Raw genomic sequence first — 24,211 nt, forward strand, 5'->3', positions numbered from 1 at the left:
GAAAAATTTGGATTATTTGGATAAAATGGAGTCTATGGGAGACTTTCCGTAATTCGGAGCTTTCTGGATATCGGGTTTCCGGATAAGGGATCCTATACCTGTATTACTTATTTGACCCTGCTCGCCATCTTTTGTGTTTGATGGGTGGTGCTCCCCAACAATCTATTTTTGTCTACTTAATGCAGATCAGCGATTGAAGAGAACAATCTCTTTAAAGAATTTCCAACAATTTTAATCCTGCTCCGGAGTATTAAAAAGGCTCATGAATACAAAGCACAGAAAGGGATTACACTATTTTGCATGGACTGACGGATAAACATAACGATTCCCTGCAGAACCAGTCACACATATACAATTTGATTTGGGAATGCCGGCACAATGACCTCCCAGACAATTTCACCAGATAACAAATCACTGGATCAAATCGGAAGCAGCAGATTAAAGTGACATTGCAGCGGGCCCAGAGGGGACTGTCATTGGGTTAGAGGGCATGAGAAGACTGGCACGCTACCTGCTGGGAGTCCATGATTCCATTGCTTTCCTGATATCTTCCATTCTGTTATCATATAAGTGATACTTTAGCAGCAGAAGGACAATGACACATGGAGCGACTAATTGCACTGGCAACACCCCCGTATGGCATTGACTGAGACTGGAGTTGGACTAAATGAACAATCAATGCAGGAACGCCAGAAGGCAAGAATATGAAATTGGGGGTGTCCATACTACGTCCCTCATCCTTAAATACACAAGAGCCATGGATATCCTTTGAATTGAATAATTATAAACAGTGTTAAATGATGTCATCAGTTATAATCTGGGCTTAGTGATGACTGTTATGTCCCACATCTCAACAAAACTTCTATTGTAAAAAATAATGTATCCCCTGTAGTAAATAATGAGGATATTGGGAGTCACATGTGAGTTCCATGACCTGGCCATCGGCGGAGTGATTTTATTTGGTCATGTTACTCCTTTCTGAGCTATAAAATTGTTATATTTTTCAGTAGGGGATACATTATTCCCTATATAACACAAAAAATGCCATGAAAAACCTATAAAAGGCACTTAGTGATGTCATTACTTCAATCAGTGCTTAGTGATGTGACATCATTACTTAAGTAGTGCCAAGTGGTGTTATTGCTTATAATCAGTACTTACTCATAGTCTTAGTGATGTCATTACTTATGATTAGTGCTTAATGATGTCATTACTTATAGTCAGTGCTTAATGGTGTCATTACTTATAGTCAGTGCTTAATGATGCCATTACTTATAGTCAGTGCTTAGTGATGTCATTACTTATAGTCAGTGCTTAGTGATGTCATTATTTACAATCAGTGCTTATTGATGTGACATTCTTACTATATTTATTAGTGCCAAGTGGAGTTATTGCTTTTTAATCAGTACTTACTCATAGTCAGTGTTAGTGATGTCATTACTTATAATCAATGTTTAATGATGTCATTACTTAGTGATGTCACATGTCAAACTCTGAAACTTGTGTATTCTACCAAATAACATGGCCCCTACTTGAAAATTAAAATATACTATGTCACCTTGGAGTCTCTTGGCCTGTATAAAAGTATATTGTCTTTCACAAACTATACTCCTATAAAAGGCACTTAGTGATGTCATGACTTCAATCAGTGCTTAGTGATGTGACATCATTACTTAAGTAGTGCCAAGTGGAGTTATTGCTTATAATCAGTACTTACTCATAGTCTTAGTGATGTCATTACTTATGATTAGTGCTTAATGATGTCATTACTTATAGTCAGTGATTAATGATGTCATTACTTATAGTCAGTGCTTAGCGATGTCATTATTTATAATCAGTGCTTATTGATGTGACATTCTTACTATATTTATTAGTGCCAAGTGGAGTTATCGCTTTTTAATCAGTACTTACTCATAGTCAGTGTTAGTGATGTCATTACTTATAATCAATGTTTAATGATGTCATTACTTAGTGATGTCACATGTCAAACGCTGAAACTTGTGTATTCTACCAAATAACATGCCCCCTACTTAAAAATGAAAATATACTATGTCACCTTGGAGTCTCCTGGCCTGTATAAAAGAATATTGTCTTTCACACTTTAATCAATATTTGTCCTTCAGAGCTCTGAAATAATAACTTTAAGAAGAACATAAATATCGGAATAACCTATGTTTGTTAGGCTGGGGCTATAAAGATAATAATTCTGAATGAGTGTCACGCAGAAAGTCGCCTGTAAGAAATCGAAAACAATTTGTCATTTATTGACCCCTATGGCCTGCACTCTGCTGAGTCTACACTTCTGCCAACTAAGATATAATAAATCTTTATTGGAGGCAAAACCAGCCTATTGGGTTTATTTCATGTTTATATGATTTTCTAGTAGACTTAAGGTATATAGATTCAAATTACAGACAGATCAGTTATCTGGAAAACCCCAGGTCCCGAGCATTCTGGATAACAGGTTCCAACCCAGAAGCTTAAGTTACTGATGGAGCAAGTGTCTCAGGATGCTTCTCTGCTCAGTTCTTCCTGCGTCAGTTACTAAAGCTTCTGCAGTTCTGTCCTGCCTGAGCCCAGACAGACTGGCAATGGGCACCGGTCTTAGATATTCATGATATTAGCCGTCTTTGACTGTTAATCCACTAGAAAGAAAATAATAATACTAATATCTGAATAGGACTATTTGAGATAAAAGGAAATATAAAGCCTTAAAACAAATTGCTTTTTTCACAAATCACATGATGTTTACTTCTAGTTTTCATTATATTATCAGACATAGATTATTGCAAACAGGGACCCACATTTATTTGTATAGATATATAAACATGTGCAGCACCTGCCATACCGATCAATCTGACAGTTTAGCTTCAAACTTCAGTGCCGCCCTCTAGTGGACAAACTGTCAGGAAACCAAAAATTTTACTTGGATTCAAAGGAATACCGGCAGCACTTTTTTTAAAATTCTATATGATATAATTGCAACGGGGGGGGAGCTTTTTTTAAAAATGAAAACACCCATCGTACATTTACCTGAGAACCATTTAAGCTCAGCAAAGTCATGAATATTTATGACAGACATCACAATTGAAGGCAATAGAGAAGGCAGAGGTGGCGTTTAGGATGCAGGTAAAGAAAGAGGAGACATGTGACAATAAAGAAAAACGACTTCTGTTTCAATCAAGTCATTTTCCATGTACAGAAGAGAAGTGACGCTTATTTGTGACACTGTTCCTTTAATGAGTAGAACGTTGCAAGCTGCACATTTAGACAGAGGCAGATTAACCGTGTGTCTCTCTGGACACTCTCAGACCAATCAAAACATTGAGACCTAATCACAACAGGCTAGAAATGGGGGGGGGGTAGGTCTGTATTTATGGGTGTTAGAGCTTGGGACAAGTCAGACTCTGACCAGGGGGAACACAGAAAGAAAACACGTGCCAATAAAAAAAAAAACAGGACTTCTGCTTTAAAGAAAACATTTTACATGTACAGCATAGAAATGATACGTATTTGTGACACTGTTCCTTTAATGGGTAGAACGTTGCAAGCTGCACATTTAGACAGCGGCAGATTAAAAGTGCATCTCTCTCGACACTCTCAGAACCACCAAGACGAGGAGACCTAATCATAACAGGCTAGGAACTGGGGTGTGGGGGGTTTGCATTTATTGGTGTTAGAGCTTGGGGCAAGTCAGACTCTGACCTATAGTTCTTCAGCTGTTGTTGTACTACAACTCTACCCAAAGCACTGATTTCCCTCTGTTCTGTCTCCGTCACTGAGCCGGGAAAGGCTGCACACTGTTCCCTGGTTACTTGCCATGTGTGACTACTGACTCCGTGTATCAATTAGAAGCAAAAACAACACTAACTGCTCCCTAGGAAGACACCTCTGAGGTTTCTCGGCTACCAGACTCCCCCCCCCACCTCAATTCTCTACTCCCCTCTCTCCCCTGCCTCTACCTCCTCCTCCCTGACAGTTTCTCCGGTGGAGTAAAGTTCAGCAGACACCAGAATGGGCGGTGGAGTTGAAAGACAGGAGAGATCTCCCCACATATCTCTATCTGATTATGATAGGAGTTCCCCTTGGAAGTAGCAAGAGTTTTAGGTGCTGGATACATGCATCTGATTGGCTGCAGACTTGGGACATTTGAGCTTGTGGGCTGAAATAAAGAAGAAGGTGGCTGGAGGCAGAGATTTAGGAGGACCCTACTCAACCTGGCAGGACCTGGACTTTTGCCTGGACTCTATTTATTACTGTTTCCTTTTATACACCAACCATGCTCTGCTCAGAGTGCCTTTCTGTGGATCTATCAGGATTTGGGATTTTGCTGGAGTTTGGAGATGGAAGGGGTTAACACTTTAAAGGGAAACCGTAATTTTTAACATTTGTGTAGGGGTGTCACTGAAGACGAGGGATGGAGGAAAGTCTTAAACGTTAAGCTTTCTTTTCATCATTGGTAGGGGGACTGCTGGAACTTGGAGGGTGGAAAAGGGTGTTTGACATTTAAGGTGGACTCCTCTCTGCTATGGAAAGTAATCAAACTTTAAAGTGAAACCTCTCCTGGGCGTTATATCTGGGGGTGCCCCGGTGGTGCTGAAGGACAGCGACCACAGCCGGACCCAGCTATGAACTTCTCCAGGGATTCCTTCACACTGAACGTCGGGGGAACCAGGTATTCTTTCTCGCAAGAGGTGATTAAGGATTTCCCCCTCCGCAGGGTGAGCAGGCTGCATGGATGTTCCTCGGAGCAGGACGTGCTGGAGGTTTGCGATGACTTCGACCAGGAGAGGAACGAGTATTTCTTTGACAGGCACTCAGAGGCGTTTGGCTTCATCATGATGTACGTCAAGTATGGGAAGCTGCGATTTGTGCCCCAGATGTGTGAACTCTCCTTCTACAACGAGATGATTTACTGGGGGTTAGAACGTTCTCAGCTGGAGTACTGCTGCCAGCGGCGCTTGGACGACCGCATGTCGGACACCTACACCTACATGTCGGACGAGAGTAAGCCAGACGAGAGTTGCAACCTGAAGGATGAGCAGCAGCAGCAGCAACAGGGACCCGAGGATAAGAAGTGGCTGGAGCGCATGAGAATGACTTTTGAGGAGCCCACCTCCTCCCTGGCAGCTCAGATACTGGCTGTGATTTCCATCATCTTTGTAATCGTGTCCATGGTGGTCCTATGTGCCAGCACCCTGCCCGACTGGAAGACCGCAGAGAATCGCAGCGTGGAGGAGTACAGGTATACAGCCAGTCTGTGGGAACCTTCGGGGTACGAGCTGTCATTCTAACTTCTATCTGTGTCCGTCTGTCTTGTTTACTGACAGTCCTCTGGCTGCAAGTGGGGTAGAGGGTGCTGTGCTCTTGTTTATTAAAAATAATACATGTATTTGTGAAAGTGCTCATAAAAGGAGCTATGAGGAGTTATGAAAAGAGGGTGTGTGTCTCCATTAAGGCTCACTTTGCACAGCCACGTAGAAAACAATTGTATTAATATTATATTTCCTTTCTTTTCCTGCTGGGTTTCAGTAAAAAACATATTGACATAGGTAGTTACAAACAGGGAGTTTTGTTTATCGGCATAGTTCCTAGGTTGCCATACTGATTGATCTTCTGACAGTTGAACAAGCTTCAGTGCAACTGTCATGAGACTGAAGGGATTTCACTTGGATTTAAACTGTAAAGAGATACTGAAATCCTCTTTTCAAAAAAAATTAAAATGTATAAGTATAAGTGGGGGGAGGGGGACTGTTTAAATGAAAATGGCCCATGGTGCATTTGCCTGAGCACTTGCAAACATTCAGCATCATTGTAAGAGAGAGAGATATTTCTATTTAATAAGACACTCTCGTTTCGCAGAGCCCAAAGTCATGCATATTTATCATGGAGACCTCAATAGAAAGCAATAGAGAAGGCAGGGGAAACACAGAAAGAAAACACGTGCCAATAAAAAAAAAAACAGGACTTCTGCTTTAAAGAAAACATTTTACATGTACAGCATAGAAATGATACGTATTTGTGACACTGTTCCTTTAATGGGTAGAACGTTGCAAGCTGCACATTTAGACAGCGGCAGATTAAAAGTGCGTCTCTCTCGACACTCTCAGAACCACAAAGACGAGGAGACCTAATCACAACAGGCTAGGAACTGGGGTGTGGGGGGTTTGCATTTATTGGTGTTAGAGCTTGGGGCAAGTCAGACTCTGACCTATACTTCTTCAGCTGTTGTTGTACTACAACTCTACCCAAAGCACTGATTTCCCTCTGTTCTGTCTCCGTCACTGAGCCGGGAAAAGCTGCACACTGTTCCCTGGTTACTTGCCATGTGTGACTACTGAATACTGTGCAGTTGGCTCTGTGTATCAATCAGGAGCAAGAAACAACAATAACTGCTCCCTAGGAAGGCACCGCTGAGGTTTCTCAGCTACCAGACTCCCTCCCCACCTCAATTCTCTACTCCCCTCCCTCCTCTGCCTCTACCTCCCCTCCCACCCCACTGTTCCTCTGGTGGAGTAAATTTTAGCAGACACCACAATGAGCGGAGGAGAGATCTCCCCATGTATCTCTATCTGATTATCATACGAGTTCCCCTTGGATTGCTGGATTCATGCATCTGATTGGCTGCAGACTTGGGACATTTGAGCTTCTGGGCTGAAATACTGTAAAGAAGAAGTTGGCTGGAGGAAGAGATTAAGGAGAACCCTACATTACTTTACAGGACATGGACTTTTGCCTGGAGTGCCTTTCTGTGGATCTATCTGGAGATGGGATTTTGATGAAGTTTGGAGATGGAAGGTGCTAACACTTTAAAGGGAAACTTTTTTTAGGGTAGTGGTAATAGGGGTGGAGAAGAGGTATGGAAGAAGGTCTTAAATGTTAAGCTTCCTTTTCATTTTAGGTAGGGGAACTGCTGGAACTTGGGGGTGGAAGAAATTGTTTGAAATTTAAAGTGGAAGCCTCTCTAGCTGCTTAGTCTACATCAAAAGAAGGGGTGTAACTGAAGATTGGGTAATGGGAAGGGTATAAAACTTACAGTTGGATTTAGGATGGAAAGACAGATAATGGAAGGAATGTTAAATTTTAGCTCCCAAATTTTTTTTTCTGCTTTAGTTAAGCTATGGGAGGTAATCAAACTTTAAATTGAATCCTCTCCTGGGGCGTTATATCTGGGGGAGCCCCGGTGGTGCTGAAGGACAGCGACCACAGCCGGACCCAGCTATGAACTTCTCCAGGGATTCCTTCACACTGAACGTCGGGGGCACCAGGTATTCTTTCTCGCAAGAGGTGATTAAGGATTTCCCCCTCCGCAGGGTGAGCAGGCTGCATGGATGTTCCTCGGAGCAGGACGTGCTGGAGGTTTGCGATGACTACGACCAGGAGAGGAACGAGTATTTCTTTGATAGACACTCAGAGGCGTTTGGCTTCATTATGATGTACGTCAAGTATGGGAAGCTGCGATTTGTGCCGCAGATGTGTGAACTCTCCTTCTACAACGAGATGATTTACTGGGGGTTAGAACGTTCTCAGCTGGAGTACTGCTGCCAGCGGCGCTTGGACGACCGCATGTCGGACACCTACACCTACATGTCGGACGAGAGTAAGCCAGATGAGAGTTGCAACATGAAGGATGAGCAGCAGCAGCAGCAACAGGGACCCGAGGATAAGAAGTGGCTGGAGCGCATGAGGATAACTTTTGAGGAGCCCACCTCCTCCCTGGCAGCTCAGATACTGGCTGTGATTTCCATCATCTTGGTAATCGTGTCCATGGTGGTCCTATGTGCCAGCACCCTGCCCGACTGGAAGACCGCAGAGAATCAGAGCGTGGAGGAGTACAGGTATACAGCCAGTCTGTGGGAACCTTCAGGGTATGAGCTGTCATTCTAACTTCTATCTGTCCGTCTGTCTTAGTCTCTCTCAGATCTACTGTCCTCTGGCTGTTAGTGGGGGGGGCTGTTATTTTGTGCAGTTAAAGTGTTGGAAACTAAGAGTTTGAAAAACTTGACCTGTGTAGGACTCTTTCCTGAATTTCTTTCCTATAATGACCTCTTCCATATAGACTTATTTGGGTATAGCAGTATCCTGCTGGTGAGGTACATTGTGACGTCACTTCCAGTTACTGTACTTGCACACCCACCTCTCTTATAAATGTGCAGCCACACTTCAATCCTGCTCTACACACAAGCTCCAATTAGGGCTTGTAAACGGTTCTGCCAACGTCTAGCAATAAGTACTGACAATATGAGTGTAGGGACTGTGGGCTTAGAATATCATTATAGGGGTCAAGCCTTGCCCTGCCATTTAATTATTGACTTTGCCCTGACTAAGAGACTCTGGTTGGGGATCACTGAGGTCGAGCAATGAGTAGATATCTGTAGAGTATCTGAGACATTCTAGGGGTTCTTGTAGGATTAGGATTCTGCAATAAATACTCCCAAATATTCAACCCAGTGCAGATATTCAGATTGTCTGAGGCCTGTGTGTAAGTTTGTGGGGGCATTTAGTATTGTGTGTGTCTGTCCAGATTCAGAATATATTCTTACAATATATGAATGTATGAATCCAGGATATTGTATCGGTACGTGAATGTATTTATGCAGTATAGTGTATATATATATCAAGATAACAATGCATGTGCACAGTATGGGAATATATGCACCAGGATATGAATGTAAGCACGCAGTACAAGGTATATCAGAATATATACATATTTACATGCATATATAATAAGAGTACGTGTGCAGTGTATGAATGTATGTTTATGCTATAAGAATATATCTTGTTTGTAAGAAATGTATGTGTGTTTCTTTGCAGTATAAGAATGGATGGGTATATCTACTTTATACAGCAGCGTTTGTATACACAGCACTGTACACAGATCACATACCTCCCAACTGTCCCTTTTTCGGAGGGACAGTCCCTCTTTTGACAGCTCAACCCGCAGTCCCTCATTTGTACTGGAAAGTCCCTCTTTTCTATGCACTGAACAGCCAGAAAAAGAAACAAAGTTTCTCACGTAATTGGCTTTTAGCAGAGAGCCCAGAACAGCTAACAGGTGCAAATAAGATACTTTGTAACAATTTTGAGGCACAAAAACACAGTTTAGATAAGGAGAAATATTTTCAAACTTTCATAACCTGCCAAATTTTGTAAAACAAACATGGTAATTAGGGGGTGTGGCCAAAGAAAGGGGTGTGGTCAAAAAAATTGCTGCGCTACGTGCGGGAAAAATTTTTTTGTCCCTCTTTTTACTTCCAAAATGTTGGGAGGTATGAGATCAGAGGGAGATCAATGCAATAATAGGATATAATCCAATGCAAAAGTACAAATACACAATACAATTCAAGGATAAGAACTAAAGCCTAACTAAAGAAGTAGGTAGAAATGTTGTACATGATGTTTTGTGCTTCTGTACCAGCCCAAGGCAACCACAGCCCTTTAGCAGTAAAGATCTGTGTCTCCAAAGATGCCCCAGTAGCTCCCCATCTTCTTTTCTGCTGATTCACTGCACATGCTCTGTGCTGCTGTCACTTACTGAGCTTAGGGAGCCACTCACAATATACAGTACACATAGAATAGAAATGTCACAATATAAGGCTGATTAGTAATTAATACACATAATTACTACATGGCAGCACAGAAACCAGTGCAATTAGCATCAGAATTTAATAATCAGCAAACCTGCAGCATCAGCTTATATTACAGCCAGGGAAGCTCATTTTCTGCTGGATAATTAGTGACGAGCCCTAAGCTTAGCTTCTCAACAGCCAATCAGAGCCCACTGAGCCCAAGATGGTGACCCCCTGTGACAAGTTTGAAGTCCTGGATCATTGCTGCTATTGACAAGCTCAAACTTTAGCCTCGTGCAATAAGTTCACTATATAAAATATGCCATTTTTAGCCAAATACATTTTTAGGGTTTAGTTCTCCTTTAAGAGACAAGGAAAGGATGACCCTGCCCTGTGCAGCTTCCAGTCTTAGTATACAGGTATGGGACCTGTTATCCAGAATGTTCAGGTCCTGCTGTATACTGGATAAGGGATCTTTCCATAATTTGGATCTTCATACCTGAAGTCTACTTTATACGTTAAATAAACCCAATAGGCTGGTTTTGCCTCCAATAAGGATTAATTATATCTTAGGTGGGATCAAGTACAAGCGACTGTTTTATTATTACACAGAAAAGGGAAATCATTTTATAAATTTGGATTATTTGATTATAATGCAGTCTATGCGAGATGGCCTTTCTTTAATCTGGATCTTTCTGGATAACGGGTTTCCGGATAACGGATCACATACCTGTATTATTTCTGTACACATATGCATGTATGAATGTATGTATACCTGTATGCTCTAGGTGTGTATGTATAAAAATAAGAATATATAAATATTCATGGAACCCTTGTCTGGAAGGCACTGATATAAAGCCCTAAATGATTTCAGTAAGAAGTCTCAGATTTATAACCCAGTGTTTATTTATTCATGGGAGCTGCACTGCTTGGGAAGCAGAGGGGCAGAGACCAGTGGGATATATACTGTATATATATATATATATATATATATATATATATCCTCAAAGCCCCAATATCTTTTTGTCTTTCAGTCATATATATGGTACAGTAGGACAGCTGCCTGTAGCCATAATAATGTCCCTCTATAGACACACAGCAGTATCAATCAACCTCTTTCTGTTCTCCATGCTTCACCGCTAAGTATTTGTCTCCCTGGGTATCCGCTGGTCAGGAATCACGGAGCTGCCGTGGATGTAAACTGAAAAATCCGCTTTTGCCTAATGAGACACAATGTAAATCTAAGCAATTTCTAGTCAGCCCCTCACTATTCTCTGTACTGCTGGTTATGACTATTGAAACAATGTAGCAGAAGACAAGTGTTCAAACAAAGGCGGTTTTGGTGTTTAAAGGGGCACTAAGGTCTAAAATAGAATAAGGCTAGGAATGCTGTATTTTGTATACTAAACATTACTGCACCACAAGCCTAATTAAACAAATGATTTCAAAGTTGGCCAAAGGGGTTCACCATCTTGTAACTTAAACATCTTTGCAAGACCAAGACTACACACATGCTCAGTGTGGTCTGCTTAATGATCGTCATAAATGATCAAAACAGCACAAGTCAAATAATATCTGCCATAGAAGCCGATACAGCAAGGCTGATTAATAAAAATGCACTGGGTCTTCGGATACAAATCTCGACACATTCGCCAGCTGCTTTATAGGGAAACAAACAAAGCTGCTCGAGGTCAGGGAAGTAAGGTGGGAGGGCTCCCCCTGCTGTTTCAAAGTATGATCGTTTCCCTGCAGAGCAGTTAGGGACCGTCTGAAGTTTCCTATCTGTAGCTGTCAGAGCAAGTAAAACACAGGGGGAATTTCACTGCATACAGTCAGGTTTCTTATAAAACGGTACACATTTTTTAATTAAAGTATATTGGAGATAGATTTATTTTTCATTAAAAAAAGTAAAAATGGGATTTTATTTTTATGCCTTTACATGCCCTTTAAAGCAGCCAAAACACCCCATTGTGCCATTTCTCTCATCTATCAATCGCTCATACTTTACTGTAGATGGAAGCAAAAATAGAAGTCACTGTGCCCCCTGCAACGTCATTTAACTTTGGGAATAAGGGTAGAACTCCACTAGCGATTTTGTCGCGATCCGACACGCTGCGACAAAACGCATGCGAATTGTCGCATACGACAAAAATAAGGTAAGAGATAGAATTGGTGTCGCAGCGTTGATCCGATGCGACACGACTGTCGGATGCAGAAGCATGCATCGGATCGCGACAAAATTGCTTGTGGAGTCCTACCCTAAGAGTCTTGTACCCCCCAGTGACAGGCTCTGCCTCTTCTATAGTTGTGCCCTTGACTATACATAAATATCTCTCCTTCAGCTGAACTGTTGCTCCTAACAGATTATCCCTTTTTCTCAACCCTTTCATGTATTTTAAGATCTTTGATTTATTTAGGAAGGGAGGGGAGGCAAAATACCCCCGACAGGTGCCCACTTTTCCTTATTCTGGTCTTGTCACAACTGATTGTCCTCAGGGAGATGATATATCACGTGTGTGTGTGTGTAAGGGTTGGGGGTCCCGGTAAGTGTCAGGATTATTTTAACCCCTTCCTCTCCCTAGTCCCTGAATCCTTTGCTGATTCAGCATTTTCAGTAAGGGTTTTGCTGCACGGGGATTTTATTCTCCCAGTTACCTTGGTTCTATGAGTCCCTTTAACTCCTGCATAGCCACATCCCTTCCAGCTCATTGCTCCTTTGCAAAACCTAGTTACTTTAAAGGAGAAGGAAACCTAGTCGGCGCAAAAACCCTCTCCCCCTCCCGTGTGTTGCTTCCCCTCCCTCCTCCCCCCTGGCCTACCCGTCCCGCTGGGCAAATGCCCCTAACTTGTTACTTACCCTTCTGCGCAGGTCCAGTCCATGGAGTTCACAGACGACATCTTCTTCCACGCGATCTTCTTCCTGCTTTGAACGGCGTTTTGGCGCATGCGCAGTAGGAGCATTTCGCCGGTACGCATCTACTGCGCATGCGCCAAAAGTCACGCAGTTTTCCGATTTCACTTTGTGACTTTTGGCGCATGCGCAGTAGATCGTACCGGCAAAATGCTCCTACTGCGCATTCGCTGGTCAAAGCAGGAAGAAGACCGCTTGGAAGAAGATGTCGTCGGTGAACTCCCTGGACTGGACCTGCGCAGAAGGGTAAGTAACAAGTTAGGGGCATTTGCCCAGCGGGACGGGTAGGCCAGGGGGGAGGAGGGAGGGGGGGCAATACATGGGAGCGGGGGAGGGTTTTTGCGCTGACTAGGTTTCCTTCTTCTTTAACCCTTCCAACAGTCTATATTAACCCTTCCATCTTTGGGGCAGATTTAATAAAGGGCGAAGTGACAAACGCTGGCGACGATTCAACAGTGTTACCGCTTTCAGGGACTTTGCCGATTTACTAACGGGCGCAAGCGTCACTTCAGTAGCGAAAGAGACAGACGCTAGCGGTGATTCACACTCTAACGCCAGGCGAATTTTCGCTTTGGCAAACGGACGTTACTCGGCAAATTCACTAAGATGTGGATTTTACTGAACGTTACCTCTTTCGCCAGACTTGTCTTCGCCAGCTCAGACCAGGAGAAGTGAATTGGAGTGTATAGAACTTTCTCAATCTTCTGTTACTTATATCATCATTTTTGATGTGATGAAAATCCAAAAAACGCTGGCGTCTTTTCCTTTTTTCAGGGTGATAGGCTGCAAAAGGAATAACATTTTTTTTCGGTACCCGGTTTCCCCCAGACATTTTTCTAAAATACAGAACATTCATTATACAGTGGGCTCATGTGTAGGGCATTAAAACTACGCTATTGTCTTTATTAAGGTTCCCTGGACATGTGTGGATATCAGTGGAAACGTAATGTATTTGCTGCAACATGTAACATAAAGACGTCCATTCAACTTTAAATTTCCCGCCGTATGCAAATTAGCCTGAGCGAAGACCTCTAACGAAGTTGCGCTAGGCAAAGTTGAACTCTAGCGCATCTTTGCTTTGATTTGCTCGCATTGCCGAAGTAACACTAGCGAAATTTCGCCTGCGTTCAGTGCCCAGGATTTGCATTTTAGTAAATTAGCATTGTCTGAGTGAATTTTAGCCTGGCGAAGTGTCGCGGTGGCTGCGAAGCCGCCGCTGCCGAATTTCCGTCGCTTACTACATTTACCCCAAAATATTCTTATATGCCTGTAACAATCGTGTCAATCCCATTCACCTTAAAAATTCCTATTAGTAGATAAACTGCATATACAGTAAACCAGGGTGTCCCAATGATATAGTATATACGACAATTGCTTTGCCTTCTACACACACAGTCGCTTTGTGATCAAGTGCAACTTCTACCACCACCCAAAGGCTTTAATCAAAGAATGAAGAATGGGCGCATGGTTTGTACTTTAAACACTTGTTTTAAAGTCAACATCAAATTGGTTTCTATGGCCGATTACACCTGGGAAAATGTTGCACTTTTTATTGCATTCCCCCAAAAGTGTGTCAGTAACACAGATATTATATAACATGATGAAAAATATGACTTGCACGTGACTCCACTGCATATTATAAACCTAGTAAGAGCTTATGTATATGTACAGTGACCAACCTGAATTTAACAACATGGAAAAGAATAGGAAAAGTTTAGAGAAGGTCAGAGCAAGGCTCTAAAAATGCACCCCAACCCCCAGTAAGTACCAGTACATGTATGGGACCTGTTATCCAGAATGCTCAGGACCTGGGGTTTTCGGGATAATGGATCTTTCCGTAATTTGGATCTTCATACCTTGAGGGGCAGATTTATCAAGGGTCAAAGTGAATTCGAGGGAATTTTCAAAGTAAAAAAATTAGAAATTCAACGTGATTTTTTGGATACTTCGACCATCGAATAGGATAGTACGACTTCGAATTTACTTTGACTTCGATTCGAAGTAAAAATCGTTCCAATATTCGACCATTCGATAATCTAAGTACTGTCGACTTCAATACTTCGCCAAATTAAACCTGCCGAAGTGCTATGTTAGCCTATAGGGACCTTCTAGAGCACTTTTCTAAGTCTTTTGAGGTCGAAGGAAAATCCTTTGATCGATTGCTAAAATCGTTCGAATCGTTTGATTTAAACGATTTAATCGTATGGTCGAATTTCGAATTTTTTTTTACTTCGAAATTCGACCCTGGATAAATCTGCCCCTAAGTCTACTAGAAAATCATATAAAGATTAAATAAACCCAATAGGCTGGTGTTGCCTCCAATAAGGATTAATTATATCTTAGTTGGGATCAAGTACAAGCGACTGTTTTATTATTACACAGAAAAAGGAGACTTGATTATATGGATAAAATGGAGTCTATGGGAGACGGCCTTCCTGTTATTCAGAGCTTTCTGGATAACAGATCCCATGCCTGTACTTCAAAGGCAATCCTTAGTCATATCACTGCTGTAAAGTCTATCTACAGTACCTATCTCTACAATTGTGACGTCACTATATTTTAAGCAGGATGTGCAAACAGAGACACACACAAGAAAGCTCATTTACTATCACAGGGCTTGTATTCAGCCCGTTTCCTAACAAGCACCTATTGCACCTATTGCACCTATTGCACCTCGGGTGTATGACGCCCCTTTTCTATATCACCATTTCGTGCTCCTGATTGCAGCAGGCACAAATATGCGGGAATTCTGGGAAGGAGTGTTGCATTATTATGGTCCAAACAAGAAGAATTGTGATGATTTGTTTGCATTTTGCATTGGTTTAATACAGAGCCCTACACTTTTCTCCAACCACATTGCTGATCTTAATCATGTTTTCATAATGACTCAAAATAAAGCAGTAACAGAGAATAACAATTCGGCTGAGCTCATTAAAAACTGTGTCGCTTCTGAAAGAGAGTAACATTCTGTGTATGTAGATTCCCCCAAGAGACCCCCTCACTTGGATGGATTCAGTTCTCAAGCTAGCCTTGGTCACTAGTACCCTGGCCTTGAGGGCAGAGCAACCTGTTTGGCTGTAAGAGCAGTTCTTTGTTTTTCTGTGCTATGAATAGATATCTCTGTCCTTTCCCACCGGTGACTCCCTTTCACTCCCATTCTTGTATCTTCTCATGTCGCACATTCTCAAGTCTATAAAAACCCTGTGATTTCTATATTCAGGGTTCTGACTCTAAGGGGCTGATTCACTAAGGGTCGAATATCGAGGGTTAATTAACCCTCGATATTTGACTAGGAACTAAAATCCTTCGACTTCGAATATCGAAGTCGAAGGATTTAGGGCAGATAGTACGATCGAACGATCGAAGGATAATTCCTTCGATCAAACGATCGAAGGATAATTCCTTCGATCGAACGATAGAATCCTTCGAATCGAACAATAAAATCCTTCGAATCGAACGATTCGAAGGATTTTAATCCAACGATCGAAGGAATATCCTTCGATCAAAAAAAGTTAGCCAAGCCTGTGGGGACCTTCCTCATAGGCTAACATTGACTTCGGTAGCTTTTAGATGGCAAACTAGGGGGTCGAAGTTTTTTTTTAAAGAGACAGTACTTCGACTATCGAATGGTCGAATGGTCGAATAGTCGAACGATTTTTAGTTCGAATTCTTCGATTCGTAGTCGTAGTCGAAGGTCGAAGTAGCCCATTCGATGGTCGAAGTAGCCCAAAAAAAACTTCGAAATTCAAAGTTTTTTAACTTCTAATCCTTCACTCGAAGTTAGTGAATCGGCCCCTAAGTGAGTTCAGAATCCACGGAGCTTGTGTAAAACAGAATTGCTCTTTCACCTCAAGTGATCTCCGGTAACTGGATTTCCCAAAGACTTCCATATTCATGTACAGGAACACATACTGATGTTATGACACAGCGACTCGTGGACAGAAACTGTTATTAAGACCTTCATCATTAATGTTCCCATGAAATAACATTATATTTTCTTTCAACAGGATAATTGAAGCAATCTGCATCGGGTGGTTCACTGCCGAATGCATAGTGCGGTTCATTGTCTCCAAGGACAAGTGTGTATTTGTGAAGAGACCTTTGAACATCATCGACTTGTTGGCCATAACGCCTTATTATGTCTCCGTGTTCATGACTGTCTTTACAGGGGAGAATCCACAGCTGCAGAGAGCCGGAGTCACGTTGAGAGTTCTGAGAATGATGAGAATATTCTGGGTAATTAAGCTCGCCAGGCACTTTATTGGCCTTCAGACCCTTGGCTTGACCTTGAAACGTTGCTACAAGGAGATGGTCATGCTGCTGGTCTTTATTTGTGTTGCTATGGCCATCTTTGGTGCCCTCTCCCAGCTCCTTGAACATGGCTTGGACCTTGAGGCCAGGAATGAGGATTATTCCAGTATTCCTGCAGCCTGCTGGTGGGTGATCATTTCCATGACCACGGTTGGCTACGGTGACATGTACCCTATCTCTGTTCCTGGAAGAATACTGGGCGGAGTGTGTGTAGTCAGTGGTATCGTTTTACTTGCGTTGCCTATAACGTTTATCTATCACAGCTTTGTGCAATGTTATCATGAGCTGAAGTTTAAGTCCGCTAGGTATGGAAGGAGCTTATCAAATGAATTCCTAAACTGATTTTGCCATCATCCCCATCAACTGCAAAGTCCATTGTTTTTACTCAACTGCCATCTCCCTGCACCTTCGCAGGAACCTCTTAAGGATTAGAAGTCTCTCATTTCATTGGAGAGCATAGCCAAGTACTACTGCTAATAGAAAATCTGGCCTTTGGGGTGATTAAACTGTGGGGGACATGGGACTGAACATGGTACAACTGGATGTAGCCAACATTCCTGTAACCTGGCAGTTATTCCATACTGTATCACTTTATGGGGGTATTAACTGAACGGGGGAGTATTAATATGTAGCATTCCAATTGCAGGGGGCAAAGTGCAATATTTAAACACAACAGACCATTTTCCATGTATTTTTGGTGACAATGCCAAGGATCTGTTGGAATACCTATATACACACTGAGACATTGATGCTGTATTATCTCTGTTATAAGTAATTACTATATCATTACAATAAAATGCAAGGAATTGCTACATATTTTATAGAAAACGAAGCAAAATTTATGTTTTTATAGTTACAGAAGTTCCCCAGCAGGTGGCACCTTCCAGTCCTTCGCGATCGTCGTGTGCGTTTATAGATGACAAACTAAAAATTCATATTTTAAAGTCAAACTGTGGTATAAAATAACAGTTTGTTATCTTATATACTGTATATATACATATGGGCCTTTGTAAGTACAAAATATATTTTCCTTAGACTTTACCTTTATGTAATATGTATTTTCTCATTAAAATAACAATTAAAAAAAGATAGCAAATTAAATATTAAATATGATTTGCCTTTTTTAAGAAAAAGAGAGAATTTGGATTCTTTTGTCGCTTGGAGAAGCTTTAGGCTTCTTGATATGGAATATAATTCCTGAGCACAGAAAACATTGTGGATAAGGTTTTAATGCCACCAGAGATTTTGACACAGAGTTTCACTGGGGATCTTTGCCGCCTACCATTAAAGGGCAAACAAATTCTAGAGTAAAACGAGGTTATGAGTAGCTACAGCACTGCTGTATGTGTCTGCTTGTAGAGCAGTATAGTCTGTACTTGCCATGGGAGAAAATGCCTTCCACTAGCTTTAAATTGAAAGGGAGGCAGCATGGGCAGTTTTGGCCATTTCTCACTAATATATGAACCAGTTTCTAATACAGTGCCATGTGCCAGAGCAATCTGAATCTTGAAAAATAAGCATTATCCTTGATTTTCACCCTAATCAGCAAATACCCCTCTACTTCTTTGGACCTCCCTGGGGGATCAGTCTTGGGAACTATTGTTTTATTGTGAGATAGAGAGGCCCTTTTGCTAATAAATGTTGTGTTTCATATTCTCAGGATTCTTATCAGTGATGTCTAGGTTTGCCACCTGGCCGGTATTTTACCGGCCTGACCAGTAAAAATTATGGTTGATCCCAATGTTATTAATAGGGAAAAAAAGATAAATCTATAGGAAGGCCAGTATTTTTTTCCAGAAAAGGTGGCAACTCTAGTGATGTCCAACCCATGGTCCTTACAGACTGAAGATCTCTCATTGTTTTGGCAAGGGGCTAGTTTTATATCACCAACATGTTTTGTTATCAGCATGAAGGCCTCGGAGCACTCATGGGGCTTAATTTATGTTAAAAAAAGGATTTTAATGGTGTAAGACAAAGATTTGGTCCTACACAGAGAATACTCAAGACATCACAAACAGTACTCCAAACCAAACAAACTGATTGGGGATTAGTTTGGGGAACTGTTTGTGATGTCTTGAGAAAGGTCCTCTGTGTAGGACCAAAATGTCGGCTTAAACAATATGTGCAAAAATTTTTGCACATAAATTAAGCTCCATGAATGCTCTGTGTCCTACATGCTCATAGTACTTTTTGTGCTAGCACCTGTCCTTTTCTGACTATTTTTTTGGGTTGAGTGTGCTGCCTTTCAGACTCTATTGGTGCACAAAAGAGTCACATATGAAAAAAAGTTTGGCACAGCACAGAACTTGCTTTTGTAGGCTTTTGTTAGGGTTCCTTCGTCAGAGCCAAAAGTCCTGTCCCAAACATATTTCTGCAATGAAAAAATATTTCTAGATTCTAAATGATTCTAGAACAGCAATAGGGTGTTCTATAGTAGTAAGTCAGAAACCCCAGAAGGATCCTGGAAATGTACATAATAGGGTGCAGGTTGATTTATAAGAAATATAATGCTTAGTATTTTCCTACATATCATTATTCATTCTGTTACCATAAAGCAGTGGTTTTGAGACCTTTTGGGAGGACGTGTCCTTTTTTGGCCAGGGAGCCCCTGATAGCACAATTGAGTCAAAGTAATATGGAAAGAGTATCTAGGACAACAAAGCTCCCTAAATTAGAATTTCAGTTGGAAGACCATATCCATTAATTTGGGCTCCAACTTTGGGGCCAGTCCCATCAGTTTATGTCATAGAGTTTTACAGGTGTTTTGCCAGTTTTTTTTTCCCAGTTTAGAAGTGGCACCTGGCATACAGGTCCCCAACCTCATATATTTTGCCATATTTGGCATGTAAGCGCCACATATTTGGTGTCATACACAAAAAGGCTAATTAAGAGAGAAGGAATGTATCATTCCTTTTATTCTTAGTCCAGGGACAGACAATAGCCTCTCAATGTGCCCTGCTTTGGTTTCTATGGCATCACCAGACACAATCACCTGGGGAAAAGTTTCATGAGCAACACTGGCTTCATGTACAGTGTCTTCCATAGGCATCATTCACTACAATACAATGCTGTGACCATTTGACTTCAGCAATGACATTGAGAAGGTTCCCTTCCATGCTGGACAGCCCAGGAGACTAGCAATGTGGTAGAACATAAGAGTGAGATGAGGCTCGGCTAACTTGTAACAAAAGTTAGGCAACTGCTTTGTTACAATGTAAGGGAATCCAAAGATTTTTCAATGGCATCCGGTTGGAGTGATAACCAGTACAGGAAAGTATCACAATTTGCTTTTGCTAAACAATCAGAAAAAGACAACTGAGCAGAAGATGTAGGCTAAAGTACCAACCGATCACAAATGGCTTTGCTAATGAATTATACAAAGTCACATGGGAACAGCAATGAAAACAGAACAGCTATTCATGCACATATAATGGGACAAACTAGCATTTCTTCAGCTGACATATATATTACAGTTAAATAAAGTAGCAGCCCTGCTGAATACTTTTGCCCAAGAGATGGATTGTACATTCACAAAAAAAGTAATTTACAGTTTTCCAGCAGTTCTTTGGGTGTGAAATGCATTATTAGAAATAGTTGTGCGACTCTTGCAAGAGGTACTCATTGTAATGTGTCATTGTCTGCTCACCCAATGAATAGATGGGGGAACATTGTCAGTACGGTGAATCCAATCTGTGCTCTTTGCTCAGATATCTACATTTCATATGTTTTGTACTGAAACATTGTTCTCGAATGGCTGATTATATTCCAATGGACCATAACCCATCGGTAGATATATAGAGGTTATGCAGTATCCTAATATTTGCTTTGATTATAACTTCCTGTTCTGATGATGAAAAAGCTTCCTGATAATTGGTTGATCCAAGTAGAGTTATTTGCACAAAAGGAAGTGAGCATAATAGATAATAGAGTCATAATACAGGCACATCAAGTGATTGAGTGTATGTTAGGGTAATTGATGTAACTAAGCACAGTGGATGACCAAAATAATGAAGAAAATGACATTGAAGAAGAGAACATAAGAGTGTGAGAAGACATATTGTAGATGATTCAGAGGTGGTGGGAGGAAACAATATAAAAAAGCCTACGGGTGACAACTCCAACATTCTGTCCTACCCTACTGACCAGATATAAAGTCTACCTATGTCAGTATTTACATATATTAACACCTTTTTGGCATCACTGTATCTGATATTAGAAGCCTACAGTAACACAACTTCTAAGGACACATACCCCACCAGCTGAGGAGCACAGTTAATAAAGCCAAGGCACTTTTTTTTTGTTCATGTTTAATGTTTTTTTTGGTGTCCATCTCAACTGAACGAATTATAGTTTTTATTATATGATTTAAGTACCTGCTGCTTGTGTAATTAGCTTTGTTTAATATGTATCTCTACAATACTATTTAATACCGTTTGGACTTATCATTGTATTACATGCAACAGGTTAATAATTGCCTTACCCTGTATATAATATTGTTTGGTATTTGCCAAGCAGTCTTAAGCCATGTGGTACTATTGCTGGGTGCTGGAAGGCACATCCCAATTGACTGACCACAAAAGCACATGTTATGTACCAAGATGGATGTTTTACTATGTAGATTTGAAATAATTTAGTACTTACCAGTATAGGTAGGTATTGATGTTTATAGTTTAAAACTGTAGATGATGAACACTTTTGTTAAAGAAAAAATAAATATCTTTATATTTGTCCTCTTTATTGATGTTCTGAGTGTGGTTATTCTTTATACGTTCCGAGAGTTACACATTAGTATGTGGAGGCCATTTAAAAAGAAAAAAAATCAGGTAGCAGTGCACTCATAACCAGTAGGAGAAGGTGAGCCTCCATTTTCGGAGGAGTCACTGCAGGGTTGAGCCACAGGAATAAATCTTTTTCTTAACCAAGGGCTATTGGAGCAATGAGTCAGTAGCTCTGGCAGGATAATATAAGAAGGGGAAATAAAGAATGTAAGGGTAACCATGTTGTTCATCTGTTAGGATTTGGGTAATGCCAAGAGGACTGAATGTGAACTGTCAGGATGAAGGTTATGGCACCTCTTGTTCACTAACTTTAATAGGACTGTACAGTTAGGTGAGCATTAGTTAGATGGTGAAAGCAAAAGCAAACTGAGGGATGGGTTGAGATGTTTTCAATGAGATGTTTTCAATGGGACTTCAAATGCTACTTACACATGAGGGAATATCCTCAAGATGAGAATCCCACAAATGCTTATGGAGGCAATTTTGTCAGAGGGCAAGGTCACAAAGCTTAAGTTCAAATGTACTCTAATAGAAGGAGGGATGATTGGTGTACACAAAATAGCCACGAATGTACATTGGCCAAGACAGTTGGTATCTACAGAATAAGTGAGAACAGATGGAGAAAAAGAACTCTTTATCTTAGTGATTTCTAACCCCTTTAAACCTTAACTGACCAAGGCATAAAAGAAGACTTCTCTGGAACATGTCCAAAATGGGCACATACAACTGTGACATGAAGAAATAATATCACTGTCCAGGTTGCAAACTGTGCTCCAAACTATTTCATATGTATCCATGTTGGAGAATAAAATGGAATAATACAAAAGGGGACTACTTTAAAGGAGAAGAAAAGTGTAAAGCACTATGGGTACCAAAATTTAGGCATCAGGTAATCACTTAACTGAATACCTTGGCTGGTGTGCCTGTACAGAAAACTGCACCTGCCGGGGTTCTTCTCAGTGATCACCATGAATTGATCCTCTTGCCAAACTTCAACAAACAAAAAAATTATTTTTCACTTTACTGGCCTCGGGCATTGAGAAAGAAGATGGGGGTGAAGATTGGTGCAATTTTCTGCTAACACGGAACCTGGGGTACCATGTAAATGATTAGGTGCCTAAAATTTGGCACCCTCCAATGATTTTCACTTTCCTTCTCCTTGATGATTAAAGGTATAAATAAATTTACTTATTTTATAGAAGCCAATCATTAATTCGTTTTTGCCCAAGACTGAAAGCTATCGCAGCAGCCATGTACTTAGAGATAATTAAAGGGCAGGAGGATTGTCTCAACAAGTTGTCCCAAAAAATAGAGATTGTGGACTGAGTTCAACAGCCAATCAGAATACTTTGTCTATGTTACAGGTTCAGATTCATTCAGCACTCTTAGAATTAATAGATGGCATGTGCACTCATTTCCATGTAATTAGATCTTTAGCCCAGAGCACAGATACATTGTTTAGAAATCTTCCTCGTTTATTTATTCAACTAGTACTCAGCGGTTAATGAGTTTCAGACTACAATAATTATGTGCATTTATTGAAACTAATCACCTTGGGCCTGTTTATACTCAGTTATTCATCAAACTTGAGGAATAACAATATTCCATTTGCTGCTTTTGTACCTTTTTAGCCATTTCATTATTTGTCCGTATTCATTATTTTCTCATATACATCTTGTGTATTATTAACAGTATCTTAATTCCGACACAACGAATGTCTCCATCACTGCTTAATTAGCACAATTAAGAACATTTAGCTTTAATTGAAGCAACACAGAGGGATTTACATACCCAAATATTTCTAAACCATAACAAAATTAGTGGGTATAATAAGGACCATGAGTCCACAATCCTTTTTACCTGTGAGCTACATTAAAATGTAAAAAAGAGTTTGGTGCTATGATTGGCTATTTGGTAGATTCTGTGTTGACTGGCAGCCTATAAGAGGTTCTGTTTGGCAGTACACTAGGGGGCACATTTACTTAGCTTGAGTGAATGAATAGAATAAAAAATACTTCGAATTTCGAATGTTTTTTTGGCTACTTCAACCTTTAAAATTGGGTACTTCGACCTTTGACTACGACTTCGACTTTGAATCGAACTAAAAATCGTTTGACTATTCGACCATTCGATAGTCGAAGTACTGTCTCTTTAAAAAAAACTTCGACCACCTACTTCGCCTCCTAAAACCTACCGAGCATCAATGTTAGCCTATGGGGAAGGTCCCCATGGGCTTTCTAGCCAATTTGGGATTGAAGGAAAATCGTTAGATCGATGGATTAAAATCGATCGAACGAATAGTGCTAAATCCTTCGACTTCAATATTCGAAGGATTTAACTTCGACAGTCGAATATCGAAGGTTAATTAACCCTCGATATTCGACCCTAAGTAAATGTGCCCCTTGGTTTTCATGCAACTAAAACTTGCCTCCAAGCCTGGAATTCAAAAATAAGCACCTGCTTTGAGGCCACTGGCAGCAACATCCAAGGGTTTTGGTGAGAAACATGTTGCTCATGAGACGCTGGTTGGGGATCACTGATATAGATGGTTGGTGTGTAGAAGCTTCATGATGAGCACTAGGCAGTCAAGTGGTGTAGATTTCCTCCACCAGCTTAGAGCACTTTACCACCATAATGTTTCT

At 40.9% G+C, this 24,211-nt stretch overlaps 1 protein-coding gene across 2 annotated transcripts; it reads left to right on the plus strand.

The window, feature by feature from the left end:
* The first annotated feature begins 4,025 nt into the window (after nt 1–4,025).
* Nucleotides 4,026–21,526, plus strand: LOC108716429 (potassium voltage-gated channel subfamily G member 3). 2 transcript variants are annotated; one of them, XM_041562507.1, is made up of 2 exons: nt 4,026–5,275; nt 16,488–21,526. In XM_041562507.1, the coding sequence occupies exons 1-2, from the start codon at nt 4,629–4,631 to the stop codon at nt 17,131–17,133; spliced, it is 1,293 nt and encodes a 430-aa protein (XP_041418441.1). In that variant the 5' UTR covers nt 4,026–4,628; the 3' UTR covers nt 17,134–21,526. The 2 variants fall into 2 exon arrangements, with proteins under 2 accessions (XP_041418441.1, XP_018118040.1); XM_018262551.2 differs by lacking the exon at nt 4,026–5,275 and adding an exon at nt 6,522–7,868.
* The last annotated feature ends 2,685 nt before the right edge of the window (nt 21,527–24,211 follow it).

Source organism: Xenopus laevis, chromosome 5L (assembly GCF_017654675.1).
Source record: "Xenopus laevis strain J_2021 chromosome 5L, Xenopus_laevis_v10.1, whole genome shotgun sequence".
Lineage (NCBI taxonomy): Eukaryota > Metazoa > Chordata > Amphibia > Anura > Pipidae > Xenopus > Xenopus laevis.

Bases quoted from the DNA above. Each gene is read 5' to 3' on its own strand.
- LOC108716429 (XM_041562507.1), top strand. From the start codon at position 4,629: ATGAACTTCTCCAGGGATTCCTTCACACTGAACGTCGGGGGAACCAGG. The intron at 5,276-16,487 runs GTACGAGCTGTC...TTCTTTCAACAG, and splicing joins AGTCTGTGGGAACCTTCGGG to GATAATTGAAGCAATCTGCA.